We start from the raw sequence: 24572 nt of genomic DNA, 5'->3' as shown, positions 1-24572 counted from the left end.
GCACTGAGGACCAGGATGATCTTGCTTTCTGATTTCAGTAGGCTACTCTACCAGCTCCTTTTAGGGAGTCCAGGTCTTCCCTAGGGTGGCAGTGGGGGGCCATGGATTTTTGAGGAGAGTGGAAAGAGGTCATCACCACCACTGAGGCATTCCCCTCCAAACTGCGGATTCAGACATACCTCAGAAAGGAAGGCTGTAGTAGCTGTGGCAGCCTGCTTGGAGTAGTACGGAAGTCTTGGATACTTACTGGTAGATCATAAGAGCTGTCATCTATTGAGGACCTACTCAGTGGCAGGCACAAAGCTTTACGTAGACTATTTCATGTAATCATCGTCACAGTCTTATGAGATCACTTCTATCATTATCCCCATTTTACAGAGAAGCAAACAGGCGCAGATCGGTTAACTAAGCTTCCTAAGGAAGGCTAGGAAGTGACAGAGCCAGGATTCAAATCCATGCACCTCTGATTCCAGGGCTCACGCTTCTTCCACTGGGCTTCCCGACTTACCAGTTGATAAGTCCTCAACCACCCTTAATTCCTAACCCATGTCTTCTACTTCTTCATTGATCCACTCCCCACACCCTGGCAACTAAATCTTTTCCAAAGTTGTACTTTCTAGTTGGTAAGTTCTTCCTGTGACTATTTTTCCCAATCTATCTTTCAGTAGAACTACCTCTTAAGTCTTTAATGGAGTTGACTCAAACTACTGAATAAGAAACCATTGGATATGGGTATTTAATATTGTTCTTGCAATGGTGATAAATTTGACTTCTCTCACAAGATAAACTTATGAACCATGTAATAACATGGATGGACCTAGAGAATATTATGCTGAGTGAATCCAGCCAAAAACTAAAGGACAAATACTGTATGGTCCCACTGATGTGAACGGACATTCGAGAATAAACTTGAAATATGTCATTGGTAACAGAGTTCAGCAGGAGTTAGAAACAGGGTAAGACAATGGGTAATTGAAGCTGAAGGGATACAGACTGTGCAACAGGACTAGATACAAAAACTCAAAAATGGACAGCACAATAATACCTAATTGTAAAGTAATCATGTTAAAACACTGAATGAAGCTGCATCTGAGCTATAGGTTTTTGTTTTGTTTTGTGCTGTTTTGTTTTGATTTTACTATTATTACTTTTATTTTTTTCTCTATATTAACATTCTATATCTTTTTCGGTTATGTTGCTAGTTCTTCTAAACCAATGCAAATGTACTAAGAAATGATGATCATGCATCTATGTGATGATGTTAAGAATTAATGATTGCATGTGTAGAATGGTATGATCTCTAAATGTTGGGTTAATTTCTTTTTTTCCGTTAATTAAAAAAAAAAAAAAAAAAGAGAAGGGATAATTGGAGATGAAGGGATACAGACTGTACAACGGGACTGGATATAAAAACTCAGAAATGGACAGCACAATACTACCCAATTGTAATGCAATTATGTTAAAACACTGAATGAAGCTGCATGTGAGGTATAGGTTTTTTGTTTTTGTTTTTTTTGTTTTTTTCTTTCCATTATTGTTTTGATTCTTATTCTGTTGTCTTTTTGTTTCTTTTTCTAAATCGATGCAAATGTACTAAGAAATGATGAATGTGCAACTATGTGATGTTATTAAGAATTACTGATTGTACATGTAGATTGGAATGATTTCTAATTGTTTTGTTAATTCTTTTTTTAATTAATAAAAAAAAAATCAAAAAAAAAAAAAATTTGACTTCTCTCACTCAGCCTTCCTTCTAAAACAGCTCAGCAGAGTCAATTAAAGCCTAGCATTTGGGGCCAATTTCATAATGTATGTGTAGAGGAAAACGTGCTGCATTCATCACAGTTTTTCCTGCGACAAGTATTTGTTGGATGAATGAAAGAGATTACTAAAAGCCTCCACGGTGCTGAAGGAGGAAGAAACAAAAATATTTTGGGTGGCTACCAGGGTGTTGAAAAGGTCTAGACTTAAAATTATTAAAGGGCAAGAAAAGGCCCCCATTTTTTTTTCTTGACTTCAAATAACGTAAAGCAAACATGGCTGTGCCTTCTCATTCTAAACACAGGCCTGTAATATAAGGGAAGCTTCATAGGATGCCAAAAAAAAAAAAAAGCATAAAATATCAAGGAATTCCCATAAAAAAACATTTTGGAATTTCTAATAAAGCTTACAAATTGGTAAAATCCAGATGGGAGAAAATGAGAAGGAAAGAGGAATCAGGACAATCTGTTGAAACGCAGATTGCTAGGCCTCATCCCCAGAGTTTCTGATTCCAATGTCTGGGGTGGGGCTTGAGATGCTGCATGTCTAACCAGTTCTCAGGTGATGTTGATAGACTGGTCCAGGGAAACACTTTGGGAGCCACTGCCATAGTGTATAATAAATATTGCAAATATTCATTTGTTTTCATTCCTTCTTCATTCAACAAATACATACTTGAGGGACTACATTAAATGCTGAGGATACAGAAGTGAATAAGACTTAGGCCTTGCAAACAAGCAGCTCTCTAAACTGTCCGGAACACAGATAAATAACAAAGCAGTTGCAATACAATGTGATGAACGCTGTGGGTCCACTAGGCACTTCTGCTAGGAATTTTCTGTTAGGATGGGGGTGGGGGGAGTGGTGGTGGGATTCCAGGAAGGCTTCCTGGAGTAAGAATCATGGAAACGGAGATAAAGAGGACGCTTATTTTGGCAGTTAAACAGCACAAGTTGGTCAGGAGAGAGGGGGGATAAAATAGTGCAGGTATGACATATATGATTGGAAAGCTGCCGAGAGTGGAAAATGTGGAATGTGGCAATGGATACTTCATTCTGAGTTTCCTTACCAGCGGTTCTCAAAGGTGAGCACAATAGTCTGGAGAGTGTGTTTAAAGAAATAAAGATTTTTGTCAGAGGTGCCTCAAATAATTGATTTGAATAGCTTATCCCTTAACATTCAACGCAGAAGAAGCTGTGGTGAGATGGGCAGTTTCTTGTATTACTGGTGGGAGTGGTACTGATTCGAAAAAGCATTTTGATGGTATGCAAAAAGAGCCTAAAAATGTTCATGCCTATTTGAACCAGTAATCCCACTTCTACAGGAACTATCACAAATATAGACAAAATGTTTGTTGGAACACTAACAAGGATTATGAAAACTGTAATAGTTAAATATGTTACAAATCATCCAAATGATGGAGTACCACACACCTACTAAAATATCTAGGACAATATTAGGTGAAAAAAAGCAAATTATAAAATTATATTTGTATTACAACTACAATTATTTGATTATGTACATTTAAAAAATGAAAGGAGATAGTGATCAATGAAAGGGAGGGGTAAGGGGTATGGTATGTATCTCTTTTTTTTTCTGTTTTCGTTTTATTTCTTTTTCTGTTTTCTTTTTATTTCTTTTTCTGAATTGATACAAATGTTCTAAGAAATGAGCATGATGATGAATATGCAACTATGTGATGATACTGTGAATTACTGATTATATATGTAGAATGGAATGGCCATTAAAAAATAAAATAAAAACAAACAAAACAAAAAAAATGAAACGGCATATTCCAAAAATGTTACCAGTGTCTTCCCAAGATTGTAAGGAGAATGTGTTGTTATTTCCATATTTTCTACAATGAACTGTATTACCTTTATAATTGGACCAGAGAATGGTTCATTCTGATTTAAAGAATCAGGGACTTTTGAGATTCTGAAAAGTAGCTGTTATAAATTCACCCACAATTACAAGAATTAAAACTCCCAACAAGGTTTATAACAATGAGAGATAGCCCACATCATTGTTCTCATTTGTAGAACATACCCTCCTAAAGAAGTGAACTGAACAATGTCTAGTGCAATGTCAAATACAGCTGAGCGCTTAATATTATTACACATTGATGATGATAAATATTACAAATTATAATACAGATCTGGTGTCATGTACATCCTGGATACTTTTTTATTATTCTTGCTAAGAGCAGGCAAATGCTTTGTCCTCGGGTACAGTGAAAGCCAAAGTATTACCACATTACCTTGACGAAACTCAATTGTTTGTCAATAGGCTTAAACAGTTGTGTGGTTGAAAGCCTGCACTGTAAACCTCATAGCTTTTTCATGCCCAGCTCACAGAACTATTGTGAGCATCACAACAAGGAGGCGCATCACACACAGGGATGCCTGATGGCATTTCCTACCACAATTTCCTGTAAGAATCTGATACAACCTGCTACATATATGGTTCTTCTTCTCTGTTCCTCACACAGGACAAGGCAGACACATACATACCTACATCTAAAGCTTAGCTAGTCAGATGAACAAGGGGGAAAGTAAAGATAACCAGGTCAAACACAGGAAGTGAAAAGCAGAAGATTTTGTAGGAAGCTTTGATCAGACATCTCTGCTTGCTATGCAAGGTATTGATTTATGGTAGATCATGTCCCCTCACCCACTCTGAAAGAACCACACTAGGGCCCCCAATTTATCAATGCTGCAAATGCCTGATGCCTCCAAGGTATTAGGAATGGTTTGTAGCTTTGGGTACTGATAGAAACGTGTGGAAGTTGTGCAGATGGAAGGACTCTCATCCATTTTAGGTGTGGCACTTCATTAATCATCAAGTCCTGCCTGGGGCTGCCCTGGTATTCTAAAAAGTCCGATCTTTAAGACTTTGAGACTCAAGCTTTGAAATCACTTTCAATGGTTAAAAATCTGTCCTTAATCTGGCTCTTCATGAGAATTTCCCTTTGCAAAACTCAATTGTTTGTCAATAGGCTTAAACAGTTGTGTAGTTGAAAGCCTGCTCTGTAAACCTCATTGTTTTTTCATGGCGAGCTCACAGATCTATTTAGAGAATGTGTACTTTGAGAGAAAAAAGGGCCCAAGAGGACAAAGAGACCTGTGTGTACACTCTCCAGGCCATTCGGGTCTATTGGAATGCTTACTTGGGCAGCCAAGGGCCGAAGCAGGTTTTATCAGTGGGTGCAGCCAGAGTGAAGGACTCAGGAAAACAGATACAAAACTTCTGAAAGTCAGACTAGCCCAACAGTCAGCCCCTCTAGGCCCTCAAGGAGAGTTTTCAGTGAAGACATTTGGATTAGATGGGTTAGAAGAGAGAAGTGCCGGTTGCCCCTGAGACCTATGGGTAAACACCATAGTTCTGTGTTCTCGAGAAAAGATGCATACCCTTGACTTTTCTTTAGCTTCCAGTTTTTACCGTTGAGGACAGATCACGGAATGTTAGAGCTAGGAAGGCCCTTCACAGCCACATAAGTTTAGTCCTCTCATTCTCCCCCGAGGGAGAGGCTCAGAGAGGGGTGCTGCAGGCAAGTTCCCAGAGCTGGAACTCAGATCTCCTGACAACAAACATGCTATCTCACGCTCTTTTTTGTACACACAAGCGAAAGACTGTCCAAACAATCTTTTGGAAGAAGGAAAATGAGAATTGCTGATCCAGTGCTGGGATCTTTCAAAGAGTTGGAATTGGACCTATATCTTCCCAGTGAAATTTCAAAGGACATGGTAAGGAAATAAATGGAGATGCTGCTAAGTTGTGCAAGGCACAGATGGAAGATTGTTTAGCCGCCATTATTTTTGTGAGCATTCTTATCATTTGGCCCCTACCTGTGGCTCCAGTCATCTTCCACTGCTTCCTCCTTAGGAACATTTTTCTGCAGTAGCTAAACTAGGTACCCCTGCCTCTTGATTCTTCCTCTTCCCCCACCTCATAGAGGCGTGTTTCAAATTCAGGACAGTCTGACCCTAGAGTTCTGGAGCTTTCCATCAGTATGAGAAGCCAGAGCAACAAAAGACCCCTCACACCAGTGCCTGCTACTCCATATGCCGAGGGCTAAATGAGCAGTGAAATCTAATCATCAGTCAAATAAGGTCATGGTGGTGGGAACAGAGTAGATGGCCAAGCACTAACATAGCCTGGGAGGCTTCATGGAAGAGATGGCTCTTACAACTGGGCTTTGTAAGTGGGTGCTATTTATTGGACGGCGAATTCTTTGAGGGCAGATTGTATCGTTTATGTCTCCTCCTGAGAGCTCAGCAGTGAGTGTGTGTTCAATAAGTTTCTGTGGCTGATGATGACATTTATTATTAGGCCTGAGGATAGTTAATTCAACAGAAACATTCCCAGGAAGAACTGTTCAGCGTTTGGGGCCTCAAACCAGTTCGTCTCTCATTTTTCTTTTTCTGTGTGTGCGTGCCAAATTCTGATTCCTTCTGGATGTGTGTATGCTGGGATACTGCAGATGAGGTTGACTTAAGAAGGAGGGTGTGAGAAATAAAGCATTGACTTCCATTTTGCTTCTATAGAAATATTTGGGTAGCCTGCTTGGTGGTGTTTCCATGATGGAAATGACCTGGTGCACGTACTTGACAAGAACATGGAGCACAGTATGGCTGACATATGCTTGTTCCCATCTCCATATGTTTCATTTATATCTTAATCCACAGCCTGCTGGGAGAGAGCTGGGTACACCAGCACTTTGGGGACTGTCACTTGGTCTCCTGCTATTTTCTTAGCCTATGGTATTCACACTTCCTCCACTATGAGCTGGAAATTGGCCTTAGGCCTGTGGCATTGCCGTAGGACTGACGGCAGGAGAAAGACACTTCAAAATGTGAAACAACTACGTTCACATGTGAGTCAGGGATGTGTTTGGTCTATTTATAGAAGGAAGAGATGACATTTGAAGAAAATTGGTTCAGAGGGAAATGCTGCCATTATATAAGCAATCAAAATGTAGCAAGAGACGCATTAGGAGAGTGAAGAAGACCTAATTTGTAAAGCATCAAGATGTGTGGGCAAAAACAACGCAGGTTTAGAGGGTGCAAGGGTAGTTCAGTGGTAGACTTCTCTCCTGCCATGCGGGAGACCTGGGTTCAATTTCCGGGTTGGATTCCCGGGTTCGATTCCTGGCCCATGCACTTCCCAAAAAAACAAACAAACAAAATTCAACAAATGAAGCTGCAATAATGGGATACACTCACTTGAAATAAAAAATAATGAAATGTGGCCCCACCACACAGCATACAAAAAAAAGAGCATGGGTTTTAGAGCCCAGTACGTCTGAGCCTGTCTGCCCGTTCTGCTAGGCCATCTTAAGCCTCAGTTTCCTCTTCTGTAAAATGAGGATAATAACAGTTGCTTAAAATAGTTTTCTTAGTATTCAAATTCGTTGATAGAAAAGATCAGTTATAGTGCCCAAAGTACAGTACAGGCGCAATACAAAATGGTTATTAGTCAGTCATATTAGCAGCTAAATTTTGGAGGGACTTACTACATGCACTGAGTTATGTAGTAACCTTATTCATATTGTCTCACTTATTCTTGAAATGATGCTATGATGTCAGGAGAATTATCGTCTGAAACACCTCATACTGTTAATTATGGCTATATCACACAGCTCAGATGGAAATCAATAATTCTATCTTCCTAATCCTGCCCTACCTTAAAAGTTACAGGAAAGCCTTTTCTCCCTCATTGCTCCCCCACATCTTTCCCTCAAACATCACCATTTTTTGGATGGAGGGTTTGCAATAGATCATCTGGTGATCAGCGATTAAAGAGAGGAAGCGAAGAGAAGCAGCGTTTTGCAACCCAAATGTTGGAAGAGGGGTTTGCAGTCAGAGACAAGAGATCAATTTTTCATACGAAGAATAACAATTGTGTGTAACTAACAAAAAAGGCTTGTGTCGGGGGGTGGGGCGGTGTGTATGGAATTAACACAGGAGACATTCATGTACTTGAAATCATTTTAAACCAGAATACTGGAGCTTCTCAGAATGTCACCAACCTTTGTGTTCCTACCCCCTCCTTCCTTCCCCCACTTCCTTCAGCTGTTGGGGAGGAGAAGGCCTGTTTCAGAAGGGGACAAGGTAGAGTCTATTCCCTAGAGGTGTTGGCAAAGCACGTTATGTCCATGTTCTCTTGAGGAAGCCAGAAGGAGTGAACAAATCTAGTCTAAACAGATGGATTGCATCCGCTAGGATGCTTGAACTCTTCTCTCATCTCTTACAAATGGAAGCGGCATTACTGAAAGATATTGCAAGAAGAGAAAAGCTCTCAAGAATAAGGCAAAAGCCTCAGCAGTTTATGGCTAAGAGAGACGCGCAAGAAAGGTGGGTTTAGAAGTCATGCATTTCAAAAAAAAAAAAAAGAAGTCATGCATTTCACCCTTCTCTGCAGGACAGCTCCTGCTTATTTGTGTTTGTGTGGGGGGAAGTGCCTCCTACACCAGGTTATTTTAATGCTAACTGAAAACAAGTTCTCCTTTGGCTTTGTGGATGCCACAGCATAGAATTTCAACAGTTTGCACTTAAACTATCCAAGGAAGAGTTTCAATTCTTAATGAGTTAGGTTTCCTGTCCCCCTCCCCCACCCCCAGTCCAATCTCTCTGGTCACCAAAATTCACGGAAGTATGAATGACAGTAATAAAATATTTTGAATTGTATATTGCTTGAAAATGGGAAATTCAGTTATACTTTTCCTCCGGTGGCATTCTGTGCCATATTTTTTCAAAATAACACGTGGTAGGAATTCTCAAGAGCACAAGAGGGAGAAAAACTACAATTATGATTTCATTTGATGGCACCAGTACTCAGAATTTTTAGATCTAGAAATTTAAAACTTAGTCAGCTTCCTGTTCATTTTACAAGAGAAGTGACTTAGATGGAATGACTTGTCCAAGGTCATATCGCTAGTAAATGGCAGAGCCATTTTGTTTCAAAGTCCTACTTTCAAAATACTGTTATACAATAGATAACTAATACACATCCACTAAAGTAATAGTTTTAGCTCTCAAAAAAATAAAAATACTGCTATACACAATCCCAATTACAATCCCATATTTGACAAGATGATAAGTCATTATGAGGATTTAAGGAGATAATATTTGTGAAGTGGCATGTACAGTAGCTAAACAAAACTAAATTAAAGTGTTCTACTTCACTGCATATTTTCTTTCCTTTTGTTAATGCCCACATATATTCTAGGTTTACATAGTTGCAATGTTTGTTCCAGTACCACGTTGCAATCTGCTTTTTTTTTCACTTAACACAGCCCACATACTTACCATGCTAATGACTAAATAACCTTCCATCCAATTACCAAGACTCTGCTTTTTTAAGACATTCTACCATTATTGAACATTTGGATTGTTTCCAGTTTTTCATCATTATAAATAGTGCTTCTCGGAATAACCATACGTGGCTTCCCACCCTCCCACACTCTTGGGAATTGTTTTGTTGGGGGTCTCTTCTCAGATTGCTCTCCAGAAAAATATCACCAGTGTACTTTTTGTGTGCCACCCATGATGGGGAGACTATGTTATTAAAAACCAAAACAAATATGGTTGAACTCTTCTCTCTACTGGGCATAGAAAAGGAACTAAAGGATTCTGGGTGGAAACTTTCTTCCCCACCCCTATTTACCCCACCCTTCCACCCTCAGCTGTGTTAGTGCTTTCCTGGCTTTTTTCTAACTTCCCCCTTCTGCACAGACTCTTGGAGCAGAAATGACCATGCTCATAACACAGAACCGGATGAACAACTAGATCTCGGCCCAATCTAACCAAAGAAACATGTGGGAGTGTGAATATCTGAAGCACTTCACTGAAAAAGATGGTGGAGAGTCACTTGTGAGTTTTCAGCAAGGACAAAAGGCTGATAAGAAAAAACTGCCTCTTTACAAAGCAAAGTCTAACTGCAGGGTCTATGTATTTGAATATTTAGCCCTCTGGACTCCAGCTGCCAGTTCAGACCCCTGTCACTTACGAACTGTCAATGATTTACTAATAATAGGTAACATCTTTGAGTATTAAGGCTCTTGGCTTCCACGCATTATCTCATTTGATCCTCACAGCAACCCTTGGAGTCGACACTCTTATTATCCCCATCTTGCAGCTGAGGAAACTGAGGCTTAGAAAGATTAACTTTCCCAAAGTGCCAGAGCCGTGATACAAAGTTCAGGTCTGTATGATTTGAAAGCCTCAGTGCTTACTCTTGTTCTGCCTATCCTACTTTCCTCATTTATAAAACGGGGGCATCTTACCGCTGTACTGACTCCATAGTGCTCTTTTCAAGGATCAAATGAGATAAAAATCACGAAGGTAGGCAATTTGAAAATGTAAGGCATTATTATCCCGTGGATTTAATTTAGCTACAGTAATGCTCCAGGACTTTACCGGCCACAGACTCTGGCCCCCTCCTAAGCTCTCTGGAGGCACTCAGTAGTTTCTGTCCTAAGAATAATTTCTGAGAAGTGGGTCCCTGCTGGTTGTTATGCTGTGGCACCTGCAAGCACAGCACTCCCCCTCCACCACGCGCCATCAAGCTGTAAGGTGAAAAAGTTGAGACCCACCTGTGTTGATACTATTGTGCGGGATGGTTCTGTGCATTGTTCAAAGAAGTCAGATGGATTGTAGACTTGATGTGCAATTCTTGTGCCTAACTCTTCCACCTCGTCTTTGTAGAGAAGTCAATGATGGAGCTGGGAGAGGTAACTGAAGGAACTTCCTCTCCCAGGGATGAAACCTAGAATTAGAGGCATATCACCTTGATATTAGTACCAGAGATTGTTAGCATTGAAAAAGGCCTTAGGCATCCTTGTTGGATGCCAATTTTCCCTTTCTATCTCCCCTTCCTATTATTTCCTGAATATAGCTTTATTTTTCTTGTTAAAGGGACACGCAGAGGGTGGGCCACGGTGGCTCAGCAGAGTTCTTACCTGCATGCCAGAGACCCAGGTTCGATTCCCGGTGCCTTCCCATGCAAAAAGAAACAAACAAAAACATTCAGGGGTACAAGGGTATTTCAGTGATAGAATTCTCGCCAGCCATGCGAGAGACCCAGGTTCAATTCCCGGTCCATGCACTTCCCCCAAAACAAAACAAACAAGCAAAGCAGACAGACAAAAAAACAAACCAAAAGCAAAAATTCAACAAACGGTCCTGCAATAAGGGGATACTCACATGGAAAAATAATGAAATGTGACCCCGCCATACAGCATACAAAAAAAAAAAAGGCATGCATTGTCCTAAGTAGGGAAAAGAGAGAGCATCGTATAGGTTGTGAGTTCTCTCAGTCTGTTATGGGAAATTGTGGTGCAAAATGCCAACAGGCATTCCTTGTTTGTAATGTCTCCTCCCTAGGTTTGTGTGTGTGTGTGTGTTACACCCCTGGCTTTCCTTTACATGCATGATATCATCAAATTCTCATAAAACCCTGTGGGGAACCATTATTTATCCCCATATTACAGATGAGGAACTAGAGGCTCTAAACAACAAAACCCAGCTGTCGCTTTGGTCAAAAAAGTGAAAGTACTGTGCATATTCACCCCCCAAAAGAAGAAAAGGGGAAGAGGTTGGGTCTGAGATTAAAAGACTTGAGCTTTAGCTCCCACACTGCCACTACGTACCCGTGTGACCTTGGGCAAGTCACTTTAGTTCAGTTTCACCCTCTGTAAATCAAAGGGTCATACTCCACTAATGCTACAGTTCTTTCTAGGCTTTGAATTCTATGCCTTTTTTCTGAAATCTGTACAATTATTTGTGATTACTTGTGCTCGGATTAAACAATTAATTGCTCAGAAAAATAATAATAGAAATAAAAATTATCGAGGAGGTGCACGGATGGTTCAATGGTAGAATGCTCACCTTCCACGTGGGAGACCCAGGTTCGATTCCCGGACCATGCACCCCCCCAAAAAAACAAAAAACAAACAAAAAAGAAAAAGTATCGCGATGCCCCCAAATCAAAAGCATATTGATAATAGAGATCATAGAAATGACAACAGAAAGGAAGCGCTTTCTAGTTGGCAAAGCTAAGTGTTGCTGCCACCTAGCGAAGAAAAGCAGTATGGCTTCCATGCAAGGAGACGGAGAAAAATACCAGAAGTCACCCAGCTGACCAGATAATTTATGGGATTTCACTATGCCAAATAATACAAGGGTTGCGTCAGTACTGGTAAGCCCAATAACTGGAAAAAGAGCAACTCTGGGCAGTGTTATAAAGTACACATGATATGCCTTTGGCTTCCATCAACCACAGGCTTATACTGTCTATTTTCCTCTCCCTCTCCCAGTTGGAATTCCAGAATTCTAGAAGCTCTGAGAAGAAAGGGATTATCCTTAAGAGAATTTCTAGGCCAATTGGCAGCATTACATAGAAGAAATGTGATTTATACCAAAGTTACACAGATAGTTAACGTAGGCACGGATGACAGTAAACTGTTTCAGGGATCCCTTAAAATTGACTCAGAATGGGAGAGATTAGATAGTCGCAAAACCACCTTCAGAAGACAGAACGCAGCTGCCGGGTCTGGAGCAAGATTAGGAGAACTAATGAATGATATTAACCTGTTTAAAGGATGCCCCAGTCCTTCTCGGGGAAGAATAGGTGGTCTGGCCGGAAACCTAGAGAAGCTGAAGCAAAGCCTATTGTGGAGATAACCTGAATCTGTTGTAATGCATTTTCAAACAGCAAAAACCTTAATCTCTTAATTATTATACTAAATTACTTTCAACCAACCCCTAGCCCCTACTTGAGAGGATCTACTTCCTCTTGTAATGATTCTTTGTAGTCAACAATTTTAGTAGTAACAATGACGTTAATAATAATGGCTGAGAGTGCCAAGGACATACAGAGTCAGGTGTTTTGCATTAACGCATTTAGGTCTAGCCATGGCCTCATGAGTTAAAAGTATTATGATACACATTTTACAGCTGAGCAAGCTGAGGCTCAGAGAGCAGTTAATCCAAGGTCACACAGCATCCCCTGCCTATCTCAGCTCTTACCTACTGCCCTATACCACCCACCTCCAGCTGTGTGTGTACACTCTGGAGGTGGACATTTATACATATATATATTTTTCGCATGGGTAGGCACTGGGAATCGAACCTGGGTCTTTGGCATGGCAGGCGAGGACATGTATATTTTTAGGAAGGGATATTCCCCTCCTGCCCCTACATAGCCCCTGTTATTAATGAATGTACAGGAAGTAATAGAGCCTCTCCTCAGGGAACTGATCAGCTTGGTTAGCTAGTTGCCTGTAGGGGGAGAGGTTACCTCGGGAAAATATTTTCTCTAATTTAAAAAAATTGCTTGCTGGGCAGGGATGGAGGGAGAAACAGACTGTGGAAGGATAGGTGACTCATTAAGGGGAAGTATTTTTGACTACTCTTTGTTTCAGATTATCAGCGCGATTGCTTCTAACGTGAATGATTAAAGAATAGACTGTGTCCTTAAGTGAATCAAACCCTCCTCTGTCACAAAACACAAAATCCTCTTCTATAATAAACACACAGAATTGTTCATTGAGAGGAATGGACTTCCTTTACTTGTTGTCAATTCATCTGCTTTCTCTTACTAAATTATTAATTAGTGAAGAGGTTCCTTAACAAAAATCAATCTATCCATCTATGTAATAAAAACAGTGATTTTACCCTTGCCCCAAGACGTCACCCCTTTTTTGATTTTTTTTTCTGTTCCCATAGATTAAGGATACATGCTAAGGCTTATAAAACACATTTTATGTTGTCTCTATAGTTTCTTTTTTTAAAGGCAGAGAATAATAAACAAGGGCACTTGCAAAATGTGAACAGGAAATAGTTTAACAAAAGCTAAGAATGCTGTTAAAGAGAAAGGAAGTGAGTTGGGGAGTAAAGGAAGCTTTGTGTTTAGAGGGTCATAGACAGAGAAAAAACCTATTTGGAAAAACAACAACAAAAACCAAGGGTTCGCCTTATAACTAGACTCCATGGATTAAATCTGGACTTCTCAGGCAGAATTTTCAGCTGTTCCCAGAAATAATCCTGAGGTGCAATTAGACCACAAATTCCCCTCCAGGGATTGCAATTGTGTCATATTTATCATCATATTCTCCCATACTGTCTAGCTTAATGCTTGTCATGTGTGGGACTAAATAAATATTTGGTGAGTCAAAATGAACTTTGCGATCACTGCTATGAAGGTTCCAACCTTCAAGAATCAAGTTTTGTGGCTGCTTCTTCAACAGCAAAAAAATGAGAAATTATGGCGACTTCATTTCAGAGTGGAAAGAGAAGATTGCAAAGATAATAAATGTTCTCATCTCACTTAATATGAATCATAACTGTAATAACGTAGCCAGCAGCACATGTGGATTTTCAGTGATTTGTTACAGCTGCCCTACTATTTAGATTTGCTGTACAACTCACTTTAAAACAATTTTTAAATTATTTATTTTTATTTATATATATTATATATTCACATACCATGTAATCATCCAAAGTGTATAATCAGTGGCTCACTATCATCACATAGCTGTGCATTTATCATCACAATTGACTTTTCTTTTCTTTTTTGTGAAAAATAACATAAATACAAAAAAGCAATAAATTTCAAAACACAATGCAACAATTAGTCATAGAACAGATTTCAGAGTTTGGTATGGGTTACAATTCCACAATTTTAGGTATTTATTTCTAGCTGCTCTAAGATACTGGATGCCAAAAGAAATATCAGTATAATGATTCAGCAACCAGACTCATTTTCTGAAATTATTTTTTATTGAATTGTTTTAATTAAAAAAAAAACAGTGAGTATGTGTAAAGTGTGCATGAAAAAAGCGTGTGTGTCAAGTGTGTATGTGTGTGTGTAAAAAAACTGTGGGGAGTGTGTCAAGTGTGTATGCATGTGTCTGTGTGTGTGTGTGTGAATGTGTGCATGTAAACCAGAGAAGCTAGTACTGGGAAGAATTTTTAGAATTAGGACAAGCCTTACTACCAGAAGTCTGTAGTCACTTATGTGGTATTCCCCCAAATACCCTTCATTTCCTCTAGCCTCTCCATGCTTTTCTCCCCAAGCCTGACACTGCTATTAAAATCCTGGGGTAATCTCTCTCCAGCCAACACAACAAGCAAACTCACCACCCTTCCCCTGTCTACGTGGGACATGACTCCCAGGGGTGTGGACCTTCCTGGCAACGTGGGACAGAAATCCTAGAATGAGCTGAGACTCAGCATCAAGGGATTGAGAAAACCTTCTCTACCAAAAGGGGGAAGAGTGAAATGAGACAAAGTGTCAATGGCTGAGAGATTCCAAACAAGTCGAGAGGTTATCCTGGAGGTTCTTCTTCCACATTAAGTAGATATCACCCTGTTATTCAAGATGTAATGGAGAGGCTGGAGGGAACTGCCTGAAAATGTAGAGCTGTGTTCCAGTAGCCATGTTTCTTGAAGATGACTGGATAATGATATAGCTTTCGCGATGTGACTGTGTGATTGTGAAAACCTTGTGTCTGATGCTCCTTTTATCTACCATGTCAACAGACGAGTAGAACATATGGAATAAAAATAAATAATAGGGGGAACAAATGTTAAAATAAATTTAGATTGAAATGCTGGTGGTCAGTGAGGGGGAGGGGTGGGGGGTATGGTATGCATGAGTTTTTTTCTGTCTTCTTTTTATTTCTTTTTCTGAATAGATGCAAATGTTCTAAGAAATGATCATGATGATGAATATGCAACTATATGATGATGTGAATTACTGATTATAGATGTAGAATGAAATGATCAAAATAGGAATGTTTGCATTTATTTGGTGTTGAAATGATCAAAATAGGAATGTTTGCGTTTATTTGGTGTTTTTTTGGTATTTAAAAAAATAAAATTAAAAAAATTAAATAAAAAAAAGAATGTTAAAAAAAATCCTGGGGGTAAAAATTGGTCTCTAAGAAATCTCTGTTAAAATCATTTCTCTGGGAAGGAAGGGATAAGAAACCACCTGAAAACTTGTGAGGGAGCATAATGCTGGCAAATAAGCATGTGAAAAGAGGTTCAACATCATTGGTTATTAGGGAAATGCAAATTAAAACCACAGTGAGATACTACTGCTCACCTATTAGGATGGCTAAGACAGAACAAAATCAAAACCAAAATTGATAATATGAATTGCTGGCAAGGATGCTGAGCTTTTGGAACTCTCATATATTGCTGGTGAGATGGGAAATTTTCAAGGAAATTAGGATGAAAACGCATCGTAATTTGGTCTCATCATCTTGCTAGTGGCTAAAATAAAGTATTATGATAAGTGGGCCCTGACAGCGGCACTAGCTGGCCACATATTACGTGGTGACTAAATCGTTCCAGAGTAAAATGTAAAACCCTGGAGAAAGACTTCAGTTCATGATCTCAGCCGGAAGCCTGGCCTAAAGAGAGATTGTTGGGCAATATTTTGATTCAAACTACATACACACTTCTGGAAACTTAATTTTGACCATTAAGAGAACACCTGTTTGGGCGGGCCACAGTGGCTCAGCAGTCAGAGTTCTCGCCTGCCATGCCGGAGACCTGGGTTCGATTCCCGGTGCCTGCCCATGCAAGAAAAAAAAAAAAAAAGGAGAGAGACAAAACACCTGTACACCTGTTTCCTTTCCATCTTGAGAAATTGATCACTTTCTCTAAAACCCTCCCAGGAAAGGGAAGTTTGTAGAATTAGAAGGGGTACGTGTGTGTGACCTTTTAACTTTTCTCCTTTTGCAGATGGACAAATTGAGACCCACAGGACAGAAATGACAGTAATGCACCTACATTTTGCATTATTAAATTATTAATGTGTCTGAGGTCACAGTGTGATGGAGCCAGGACTGACACGTGAGCCTTCTCATGCTCAGTCTAACTCAGTGCTCCTTCAAATGACTACATTATGCATCATTTCGAATTAGGGCCATCTGCGCTGCACAGGGTTGGTGACTCTTGGAGACCATCTCTTGATAAGAGGATGCAGGTGGTCAGAGGATTTACTGTACCTTTCAAGATCAATACTAATTACTTCCCCTCGTTAATGGCTTCTGCTTTCACTGGGGCAACTCCCTAGTTCTGTCATTTCCCTGACAATTGTAAATTACAATCAAGGCAGCCTCTTATCTCCACCTGACTCAAATCACTCTCCTGCCCTGGGTGCTTTGGGCAGTTTACTAGACAGATATTGCTATGGTTGTATTTGCCTGATAACACGCCAATTTGGTTAATGTAGGTAAACAAACATATGGCCTCAAGCTTTTGTCTCTGGAGGGGAACTGTCTGGAGTTAATTGAAATAGAGAGCATCAAATAGTTTGAATAAATATACATTTTGTCACACAGGGCTAATAAATCAGGCTGAAGAGTAATCGAAAGTGATGACTACTATCTGTAAGCAAGAATCTCTGTTTTTATTATATACCTGAATTGCTCACTTGGAGGTCTTTTTTTTTTTCTTTGCTAGAAAATGGCTGGTGACTGTACAATTAATGGGATTGCCATCTGGTTGATTTCATTTCAGTTAGTTTGGCCAAATACCATCAACCAGAAAACAATCCAACTACCTGTGGTCATTTCAAAAGGTTCTGACAGAATTGAGGACTTTTTCAGCCATGGAAACAGACTTGTTTTTGCATAGTTTTTTTATATTTAGGAACTTGGAAGGCTTTTCTTTCTGTAAATGATTCAATAGTTCCATTCTCTCTCTTAAGAAAAAAAAAATACACCACACAAATCTGTCTGAAGGCTGCAAGTTTATAACACGTCACCTCTTAATTGCATAATTAAATCACTCTGAAAATTGTCTTCCTCTTTACCTCAAGTCCTGTATCGTCCTATGGGTATTCACATCCTCTCCACCTAGAACACTCGGTGACTCCCAGCAACTCCCAGCACTTTCAGGGGCCTGTTCAAGTGAGGGACCCTGAAGATTTCTTGGAGCTTCATTAGCCTTTTTAGCTTCATGATAAATCTACCCCTACAGAGCACCTACAATTAATTTTGCATTATTAAATTATTAATGTGTCTATTTTACTAATATCTTCCTTTTTTAGTACATTAAGTTCTGTGAGAATAGGGAGCATGTCTAATTTCGCTGACCATTAAATCCTTAGTGTGGTGCTTGGAAGAGAACAGGCACTCTGTCAATATTTCTCTGCTTAGCACAGAGTCTGATAGGACTCAGTACTGGGATGAATAAATCAGTTAAAAAGAGTAGGGAGAAATTTTGCCCTTCTCAAACTTTCTGTAGACAGAACGCCAACTCTAAATAACTTATATGAACAAATATATCTTGGCATGCTTATGTGAGAGGGGTAATGGGAAAGGAGGTAAATACCATGTTAGACTGCCCAATACTGGCTTAGATTGGAAGCCAGGGGTACAAACATGAGTGCTGGAGGCTGGGCTTGTCACACCTCAGTGCCTCCCATCACCTGCTAAGCCTCAGGGGTGTTGGGTAGGAGGCTGTGCCCAAGAGCAAAGAGAAAAGGATGCGTACCTTAACATGAAGGATTAACCAGCAGTAGATCAGTCTTCTAAACAAAGCATTACATAAGCATGCTATGTACAAGGAGATAAAGAGAAATTTCATTGAGAAATGGAAATTTTAAAAAGAAAGAAAAGTCTAGAACTTAAAGATGCCATAACTGAAATTAAGAATTAAAACGAGTAGATTTATAGATTTAACAGTGTATTAGACATAGGTGAAAGAGAACTTGTGAGCTAGAAGTTAGGTCAGAAGGAAGTAGTCAGTGACCACTAGAATGAGTTAATAGTAATAACTGCTATTTACTAAAGTTAAGGTTCTATGCACAATACGTTCCTACACATTATCTTATTTATTCCTTCTAGAAAACCTGTGAGAGAGATAGATCATTTCCAGTTTATGCTGTTGAAACTAGGGCTTCAAATTTGTTTGGAACTTAGCAATGCTCCCACAGTGGTTCAAGGCACTCAAAACATGTTCTTTCAGAGTTCAGAGTCAGAGCTCTCTTTTAACTGCTACACTATTCACTGGAAGGAGTGTCTAGAAACATACAGAGCTAACCATGAATGGTGGTCAGAGTAGCTTCCAGGGTGTACTTTGGTCAGTTCCCAGAGAACTGGACAGAAGAGATTTGTTTGCCTATTGGCAGGATCTGGTTTGGGCAATGCCTAGGACTAGAAGTAGAGTGGGACCAGGGAAGGACCAGGCCAATAATTAAAATACATCTAGCACCTAGGAGAGCTCCAGACTTCCTTATTCTCAGTGGGGCAAAGCTGGACTTGTGGTGCTGTTGTTGCTCTTAGCTGCCCAAGGAGCTTCCCCAAGTCAAGGAGTCTATTCAACAATATGACTGGGTGGCATATGCTGCCACTGCTGCTGACAAGTGTGATTGGTGCATTAAGGAGATGGGGGTCAATCTTCTAAGTTGTAGCCCAGTCACCCTTGCCTTCCCCCTGCTCTGAATTCTTGAGCGGTGGGAACAGTAGTGGCAGCTGTGAAAACAAACAACCTCGCTCATCTTGGCATTGAGTTACAGAGCACATCATCGTGATCGAGGGAATAAGTAACATCTGTCTTTTCTGCCCCTTATTTAACTTATTCTATTTATGAAGCCTCTCCATGTCCCCACTCTAACTACTGTAAATGATGCAAAAGAAGCGAGAGAGAGATGGAGACAGAGAGAAAGAGTGGGGGAGAATTAATTTACCACTAGGTGAAATGAAAATGTACTGAAGTGTAATGGAATTTCATTAACTTCGGAAATGATGATGAATGCTGTCCAAATAATTCTTTCTAATGCATAATTCACAGCTGAAAATAGAGCCAAACTCTCCTAAAAAGCACATCCATTTATCCCCCCAAATTAATTTGGCATGCTATTCATGATGGTTGACAGGATAAAAGATCTACTATGAAAGGTAATCATCTATTAAGATTGGGAATCTATGAGTCCTTCTAGCTTAGTAGATGATGGTAGCTGATAACAAGTGACTTCATGAGAGGCAGACACCCACAGTTCTCATTCTCATAATTTGAATCTCCCCAAAGGCATCATTTCAAACATAACCACAGAGAAGTTTGGATGAGCTTCCAGGTCTCCATAGCAACCATGGCCAAATTCATATAAATATCCCCAAAACAAATTTAAATCACTTTTAAAGGGTACAAATGGGGCCATGACAATGCCCAAACCTTCATGACTGGCAATATATATTATACGTATTTATATAGATGCAAATATAATTATGCTAAGAGATTTTAACATTTCTTTCCCATTTTGTATAATCCTGTCTAATTCTACAAAATCTCAGTGACATTTATCACTTAAAATGTCAAGACTGTGTACTTCAAAATAATCTCTTCATAAAATCCAGTGTATGTATTTTGTAGACTCAGGAGAGTGGTAATGGGAGCCAGACCTTTTCAACTTTGGCTCTGACACAAACCCCACCTAGGGTAGGCAGATATAGCGGTCTGTTACAAAGTAGGAGACCAGCCGTTGGCTCGGATGCCACCAATGGGAGTCCTTAGTTGAATATACCACTCAATGCCTTACAATGGGGGCATCATGGTTCTAGCCACTTGAGTCCCTACAGCCGCTGATAGGCCCTTGAGTTGGCATTGTGAATAGTAATGACATGCAAAGCCTCTGTATCCCTATGAAAGTGTTCCCGTGAAAGAGGAGTGCCACATGGGGTGGTGGAGGTGTTGTGTTTGGAGGCACTGACTTCTACGGCCTTTCCTATTACTCCAAATGAACCATCCCAGATGTTGCGTGCTGGAAAGGGAATCAAACACATTGGCTGAAGACAGAGGCTTTTACTAAAGAGGCCAACCATTGGCCCAACTGCCACCAATGGGGGGTTGTTAGCGAGAGAGGTCAATCAACGTCTCACAACGGGGGCATCATGGCGTCACCCTCACATGAGTCCCTTCAGCCAGTGGTAGGCCGTTGAGATGACATTGTGAATGAAATGTCATGGATGGCCTCTGTAGCCCTATGAAACCTTCGCATGGAACAGGAGTGCAGTGTGGAGTGGTGGAAGTGTTTTGTGGGTGTGTGTGTGTTTGTGTGTGTGTGTGTGTGTGTGTGTGTGTGTGTGTGCACTGACGTCTAGGGTCATCCCTATTACACTGATTGGACGAAACCAGCGTCAGGTGTTGTAAAGAGAATCAAACATATTGGCTGAAGATAGAGGCTGTTACTAAGGAGACCAGCCATTGGCCCAGCCGCCACCAGTGGGAACCTTAGTGGGAGAGGTCAGTCAACCCCTCACAGTGGGGGCATCATGGCTCCACCCTCACTTCGGTTTCTCAGCCAGGCGGAGACACCTTGTGGGGAGACGTGTACAGTAATGTCAGGGAATTATGCCTGTAGCTCCATGAAAACCTTCCTGTAGGGTAGGCGTATAGATGTAAACGGGTATTATTAACTATGAGGCCCTTTAAGTATCAATTCCATTTCCTCATCGTCATCTCAAAGTGCACCCACATAGTCTGTCGCTATTCAGTGATGTCATAGACTGCTCACATCATAGTAACTTGATAACCCTTGTTAAAGACACAGCCCTGCCTGTCATCCCAGATTTAGGGATTAACATGCAGTCACACTGAGACACTTAATGTACCCTATTCTCCAACATATTTGTAAAAACATAGTTACGTTTCTCTGTTCTTCGATACATTTGGAATCCGCTGAGTGATTGCAAAGGAGCCTAGTCCAGTCCTTTAGCAATCATTCAGGACCCTGTATAATTTGTTCCTTGTTTTCCCTTCCACACTTACCATTTCCCAGAGTTTCTCCCCACCATCTCTGTTGGACACACTTAACTCAGGCCTCAGTGCAGGTATTGGCATTTTCCGTCTGCCCGAAAGGCTAAACTTCATCTCAACCCATAAAATGCCATTTATCTTTTAAAGTCCAGATTCATTACCCCCTCTGAAGTAGTCTTCTACCTCTTAGTTCAAATACTCCCATTTGCTTTTAGTCTGTTGTCAGAAGTGGAGTTTTGCTTTGCTCTTTTGACTAGGTTAACTGCCTAGTACCTTTATCTCTTTTTCCCATATTTCTTACTTTCTTTCAAACTTATTTAGGTTGCCATATTGGAAGACTCTTTGTAAGCTCTCTCAGGTTGTCTTTGGAGAAAAAAGAATATAGAAATAGATAGATAGATAGATAGATAGATAGATAGATAGATAGATAGATAGATAGATATAGATAGATAATAGATACATAGATTAGAGAAAGAAAGAGAGAGAAATAAAGAGAAGAAAGGGAGGAAGGGAGGGAGGGAGGGAGGAAGGGAGGAAGGGAGGAAGGGAGGAAGGGAGGAAGGGAGGAAGGGAGGAAGGAAGGAAGGAAGGAAGGAAGGAAGGAAGGAAGGAAGAATAAAATAAAATAAAATAGTCCACTTGGGAGAGTTCCACCCTTAAACCCTAATCTGATGACTGCACTCTGCTACTTGTTCCATGTACCCCATACCCTGGATCTCCACTTACCTTGTTCTATTTCTTCTTTTGGCCAAGCCTGCTTCTTCCCATGGGACACAATGGATACCAAATGTCACTGCTCACCTGGTCTGTGGGTGGATGCTGGTACTGCTCTGGATAGCAGGAGCCTTGCCGCAGCAGTGGATTTGCGATGTCTTCCTTCAGGATCTTCATCCAGCAACTGATCTTTCTCAGGGGGTGAGCCCATATTTATACCCTGGCCCCTCCCAGACCTCTCTACTGTATCCTAGCCAACCAACTATGACCTATCCTAAACTGTGGCACAAGTGGACCAAGACAAGTTTATATATATATAAATATATAAAGCTATTTCAATGATTGATCACTTTCTAAGGTGAAAGAAAGATATTCATGTATAAGTACAAACACTGATAAAAGAACTGTTTACCAGAAAATTTTTCCAAGATTCCAGATTTACAAGCCCCTTTCCCCCTTTGTTCTTAAAGGGTCTAAACAGGAATTAGGGATACTGACAGTTACATGGAAATCATTAGAGAGCCATTGCTTATTTCAGTCTTTTATCAGATCCAGTAGCTAAGACATATATCCCTTGTTGAAGATATATTAATAATGCCAAAATGTGTGAAAACCTCAGTTAGTTCTAACTAAACTTAATGGTTCTCCATGCTGTAAAAACTCTTGTATTTTAAAAAATACTCATCGGTTTTTAGTTAGTTACCTAACCTCCTATAAAGTATTGTTCCTTTCTCCTTCACATATAACCATCCATTGCTGCCACTCTCTCAACTCGGCATCCTCCTTTCTTTATCTGAAAAAAGAAAACACTATATTTGCTTACCATTGTCAGAAAACTATCCACACACTGCACATACTTTCTAGAGACTCCCTTGAGTAATCTTGATTTAATTATGTTTGTTAATTGTTCACACTAAAAAGTAAAACTAAAAATTGCCAAATAGCATACACTATCACAGAACTAAATTTACCCTCAAAAATAGAAATTTCTCATAAAAATTAAATCGATTGAGATGACTTAATTAATTGTAGTCACCTAGCCTTACCAACAAAAGGATATTTATGTTATAGTAAGTATATGGCTTTAAAGTACCTTGAAAATAGAGTTTTTTAATCACAACTGAAACACCAATAAAAAAATGGACACATCAAATAACTTTTAGATGCTGTTAACTTCAGGAAATAACTATGATAAAAGTGGAGGGTCATTCAAAACATCAGGAGCCTAGAATCTCATTATAAAATCTTCGATGACTGCTATGCTAAATGAGCAGCCTTAACCATGATACTTGCTCTTGTAAACACTCAGAAAAGAGAAAGCTTAGAGAAACTAAATGAGATTGTTGTTGACTGTCAGAGAGAAGCTGCTAATTTGGAAAAAAGGCACTGGGAAAAAAATTTGAAGGTTCAATGTATAAACACAATGGTTAGCCGCCTTAGGAGGGCAAACTGGTTGTGCTGAATTCTTTAAAATGGAATTTAGCAAAAATTCTTTCAAGATATTATCTGAAACAGTAGAGATAAATTAGTCAAGAAACTGAACCAACACTGTGGAGTAATTTTAGCGGTATTGCTGAGGATGTTTCCAAAACATGTCGTACCTGCTGAGGATATATTCCTGGTAAAGTTAGGTCATGGATGGAAACTAAAGCCTTGAGGTCCCTTTGAACACCTACAAATGGATGGTATACAAATACCTCCTGCAAAGGGGCCATAAATTTGTCTTGTTGTTGCTAGTTTATTTTCAGAGTGGGTTAAAGCTTTTCCTTATCAGAGGGCTCCAAAAAAATCTTGATTTTGCTTTTTCTAACCTGGGCAATTCGAACTTATCTCTCTAGTGACATGGGGAACTCATTTTGCTGGCACTGTTATTAAGGGGCTCTGTAAAATTCTACCTTTTACACAGAAACTTCACTGTCCTTATCATCAATAGTCCTCACAATAAGTAGTAAGAACTAATGGAATTCTTAAACCAGCAAAGCTTTCAGAAACCCTGGAAATTCCTTGGCCTAAAGCAATACCATTAACGTTAATGTCTACAAAGTCAACTCCCTTTGGGACCCCCAGGTTACTTCCTTATGAATTAATAACAGGCCACCCCATGTGTTTGGAAATTTAATCTTTCAGTCCTGTGTTCTTCCCTGTTACAAGCAGATATGATACAATAAATATATTCACCCAATATCTCCACTTTTATCACCAACAGGTACAAGCTACACTTCCCAAATGTCCATCTAAACAAACTCTTCTGATCTGCAACCCGGAGATTTAGACTTCCGGAAAAGACACAGGAGAAAATCTGCTCTTGAGCCTCAATGGAAA

The 24572-nt window shown here is 39.9% G+C and overlaps 1 protein-coding gene across 2 annotated transcripts in view; it reads right to left on the bottom strand.

The window, feature by feature from the left end:
- The window catches only part of MAP7D3 (MAP7 domain containing 3), an 82177-nt gene extending 59733 nt beyond the window's left edge, over window positions 1-22444 (bottom strand). The window contains exons 1-3 of one of the 2 annotated variants that reach the window (XM_077144767.1): window positions 22338-22437; window positions 10724-10758; window positions 10358-10530 (exon numbers count right to left, since the gene is read on the bottom strand). In XM_077144767.1, the coding sequence (XP_077000882.1) occupies window positions 10358-10394 (37 nt within the window). In that variant the 5' untranslated portion in view covers window positions 10395-10530; window positions 10724-10758; window positions 22338-22437. Of the gene's footprint in view, window positions 1-10357; window positions 10531-10723; window positions 10759-22337 lie in introns of both variants that reach the window. The other variant, XM_077144766.1, reaches the window with a different exon arrangement.
- Between the last annotated feature and the right edge of the window lie 2128 nt (window positions 22445-24572).

The sequence above is a fragment of the Tamandua tetradactyla genome, chromosome X, assembly GCF_023851605.1.
Source record: "Tamandua tetradactyla isolate mTamTet1 chromosome X, mTamTet1.pri, whole genome shotgun sequence".
NCBI classification, from domain to species: domain Eukaryota; kingdom Metazoa; phylum Chordata; class Mammalia; order Pilosa; family Myrmecophagidae; genus Tamandua; species Tamandua tetradactyla.
Note: the sequence above shows the minus strand (reverse complement) of the source record. Positions and strands in the feature narration are given on the sequence as shown.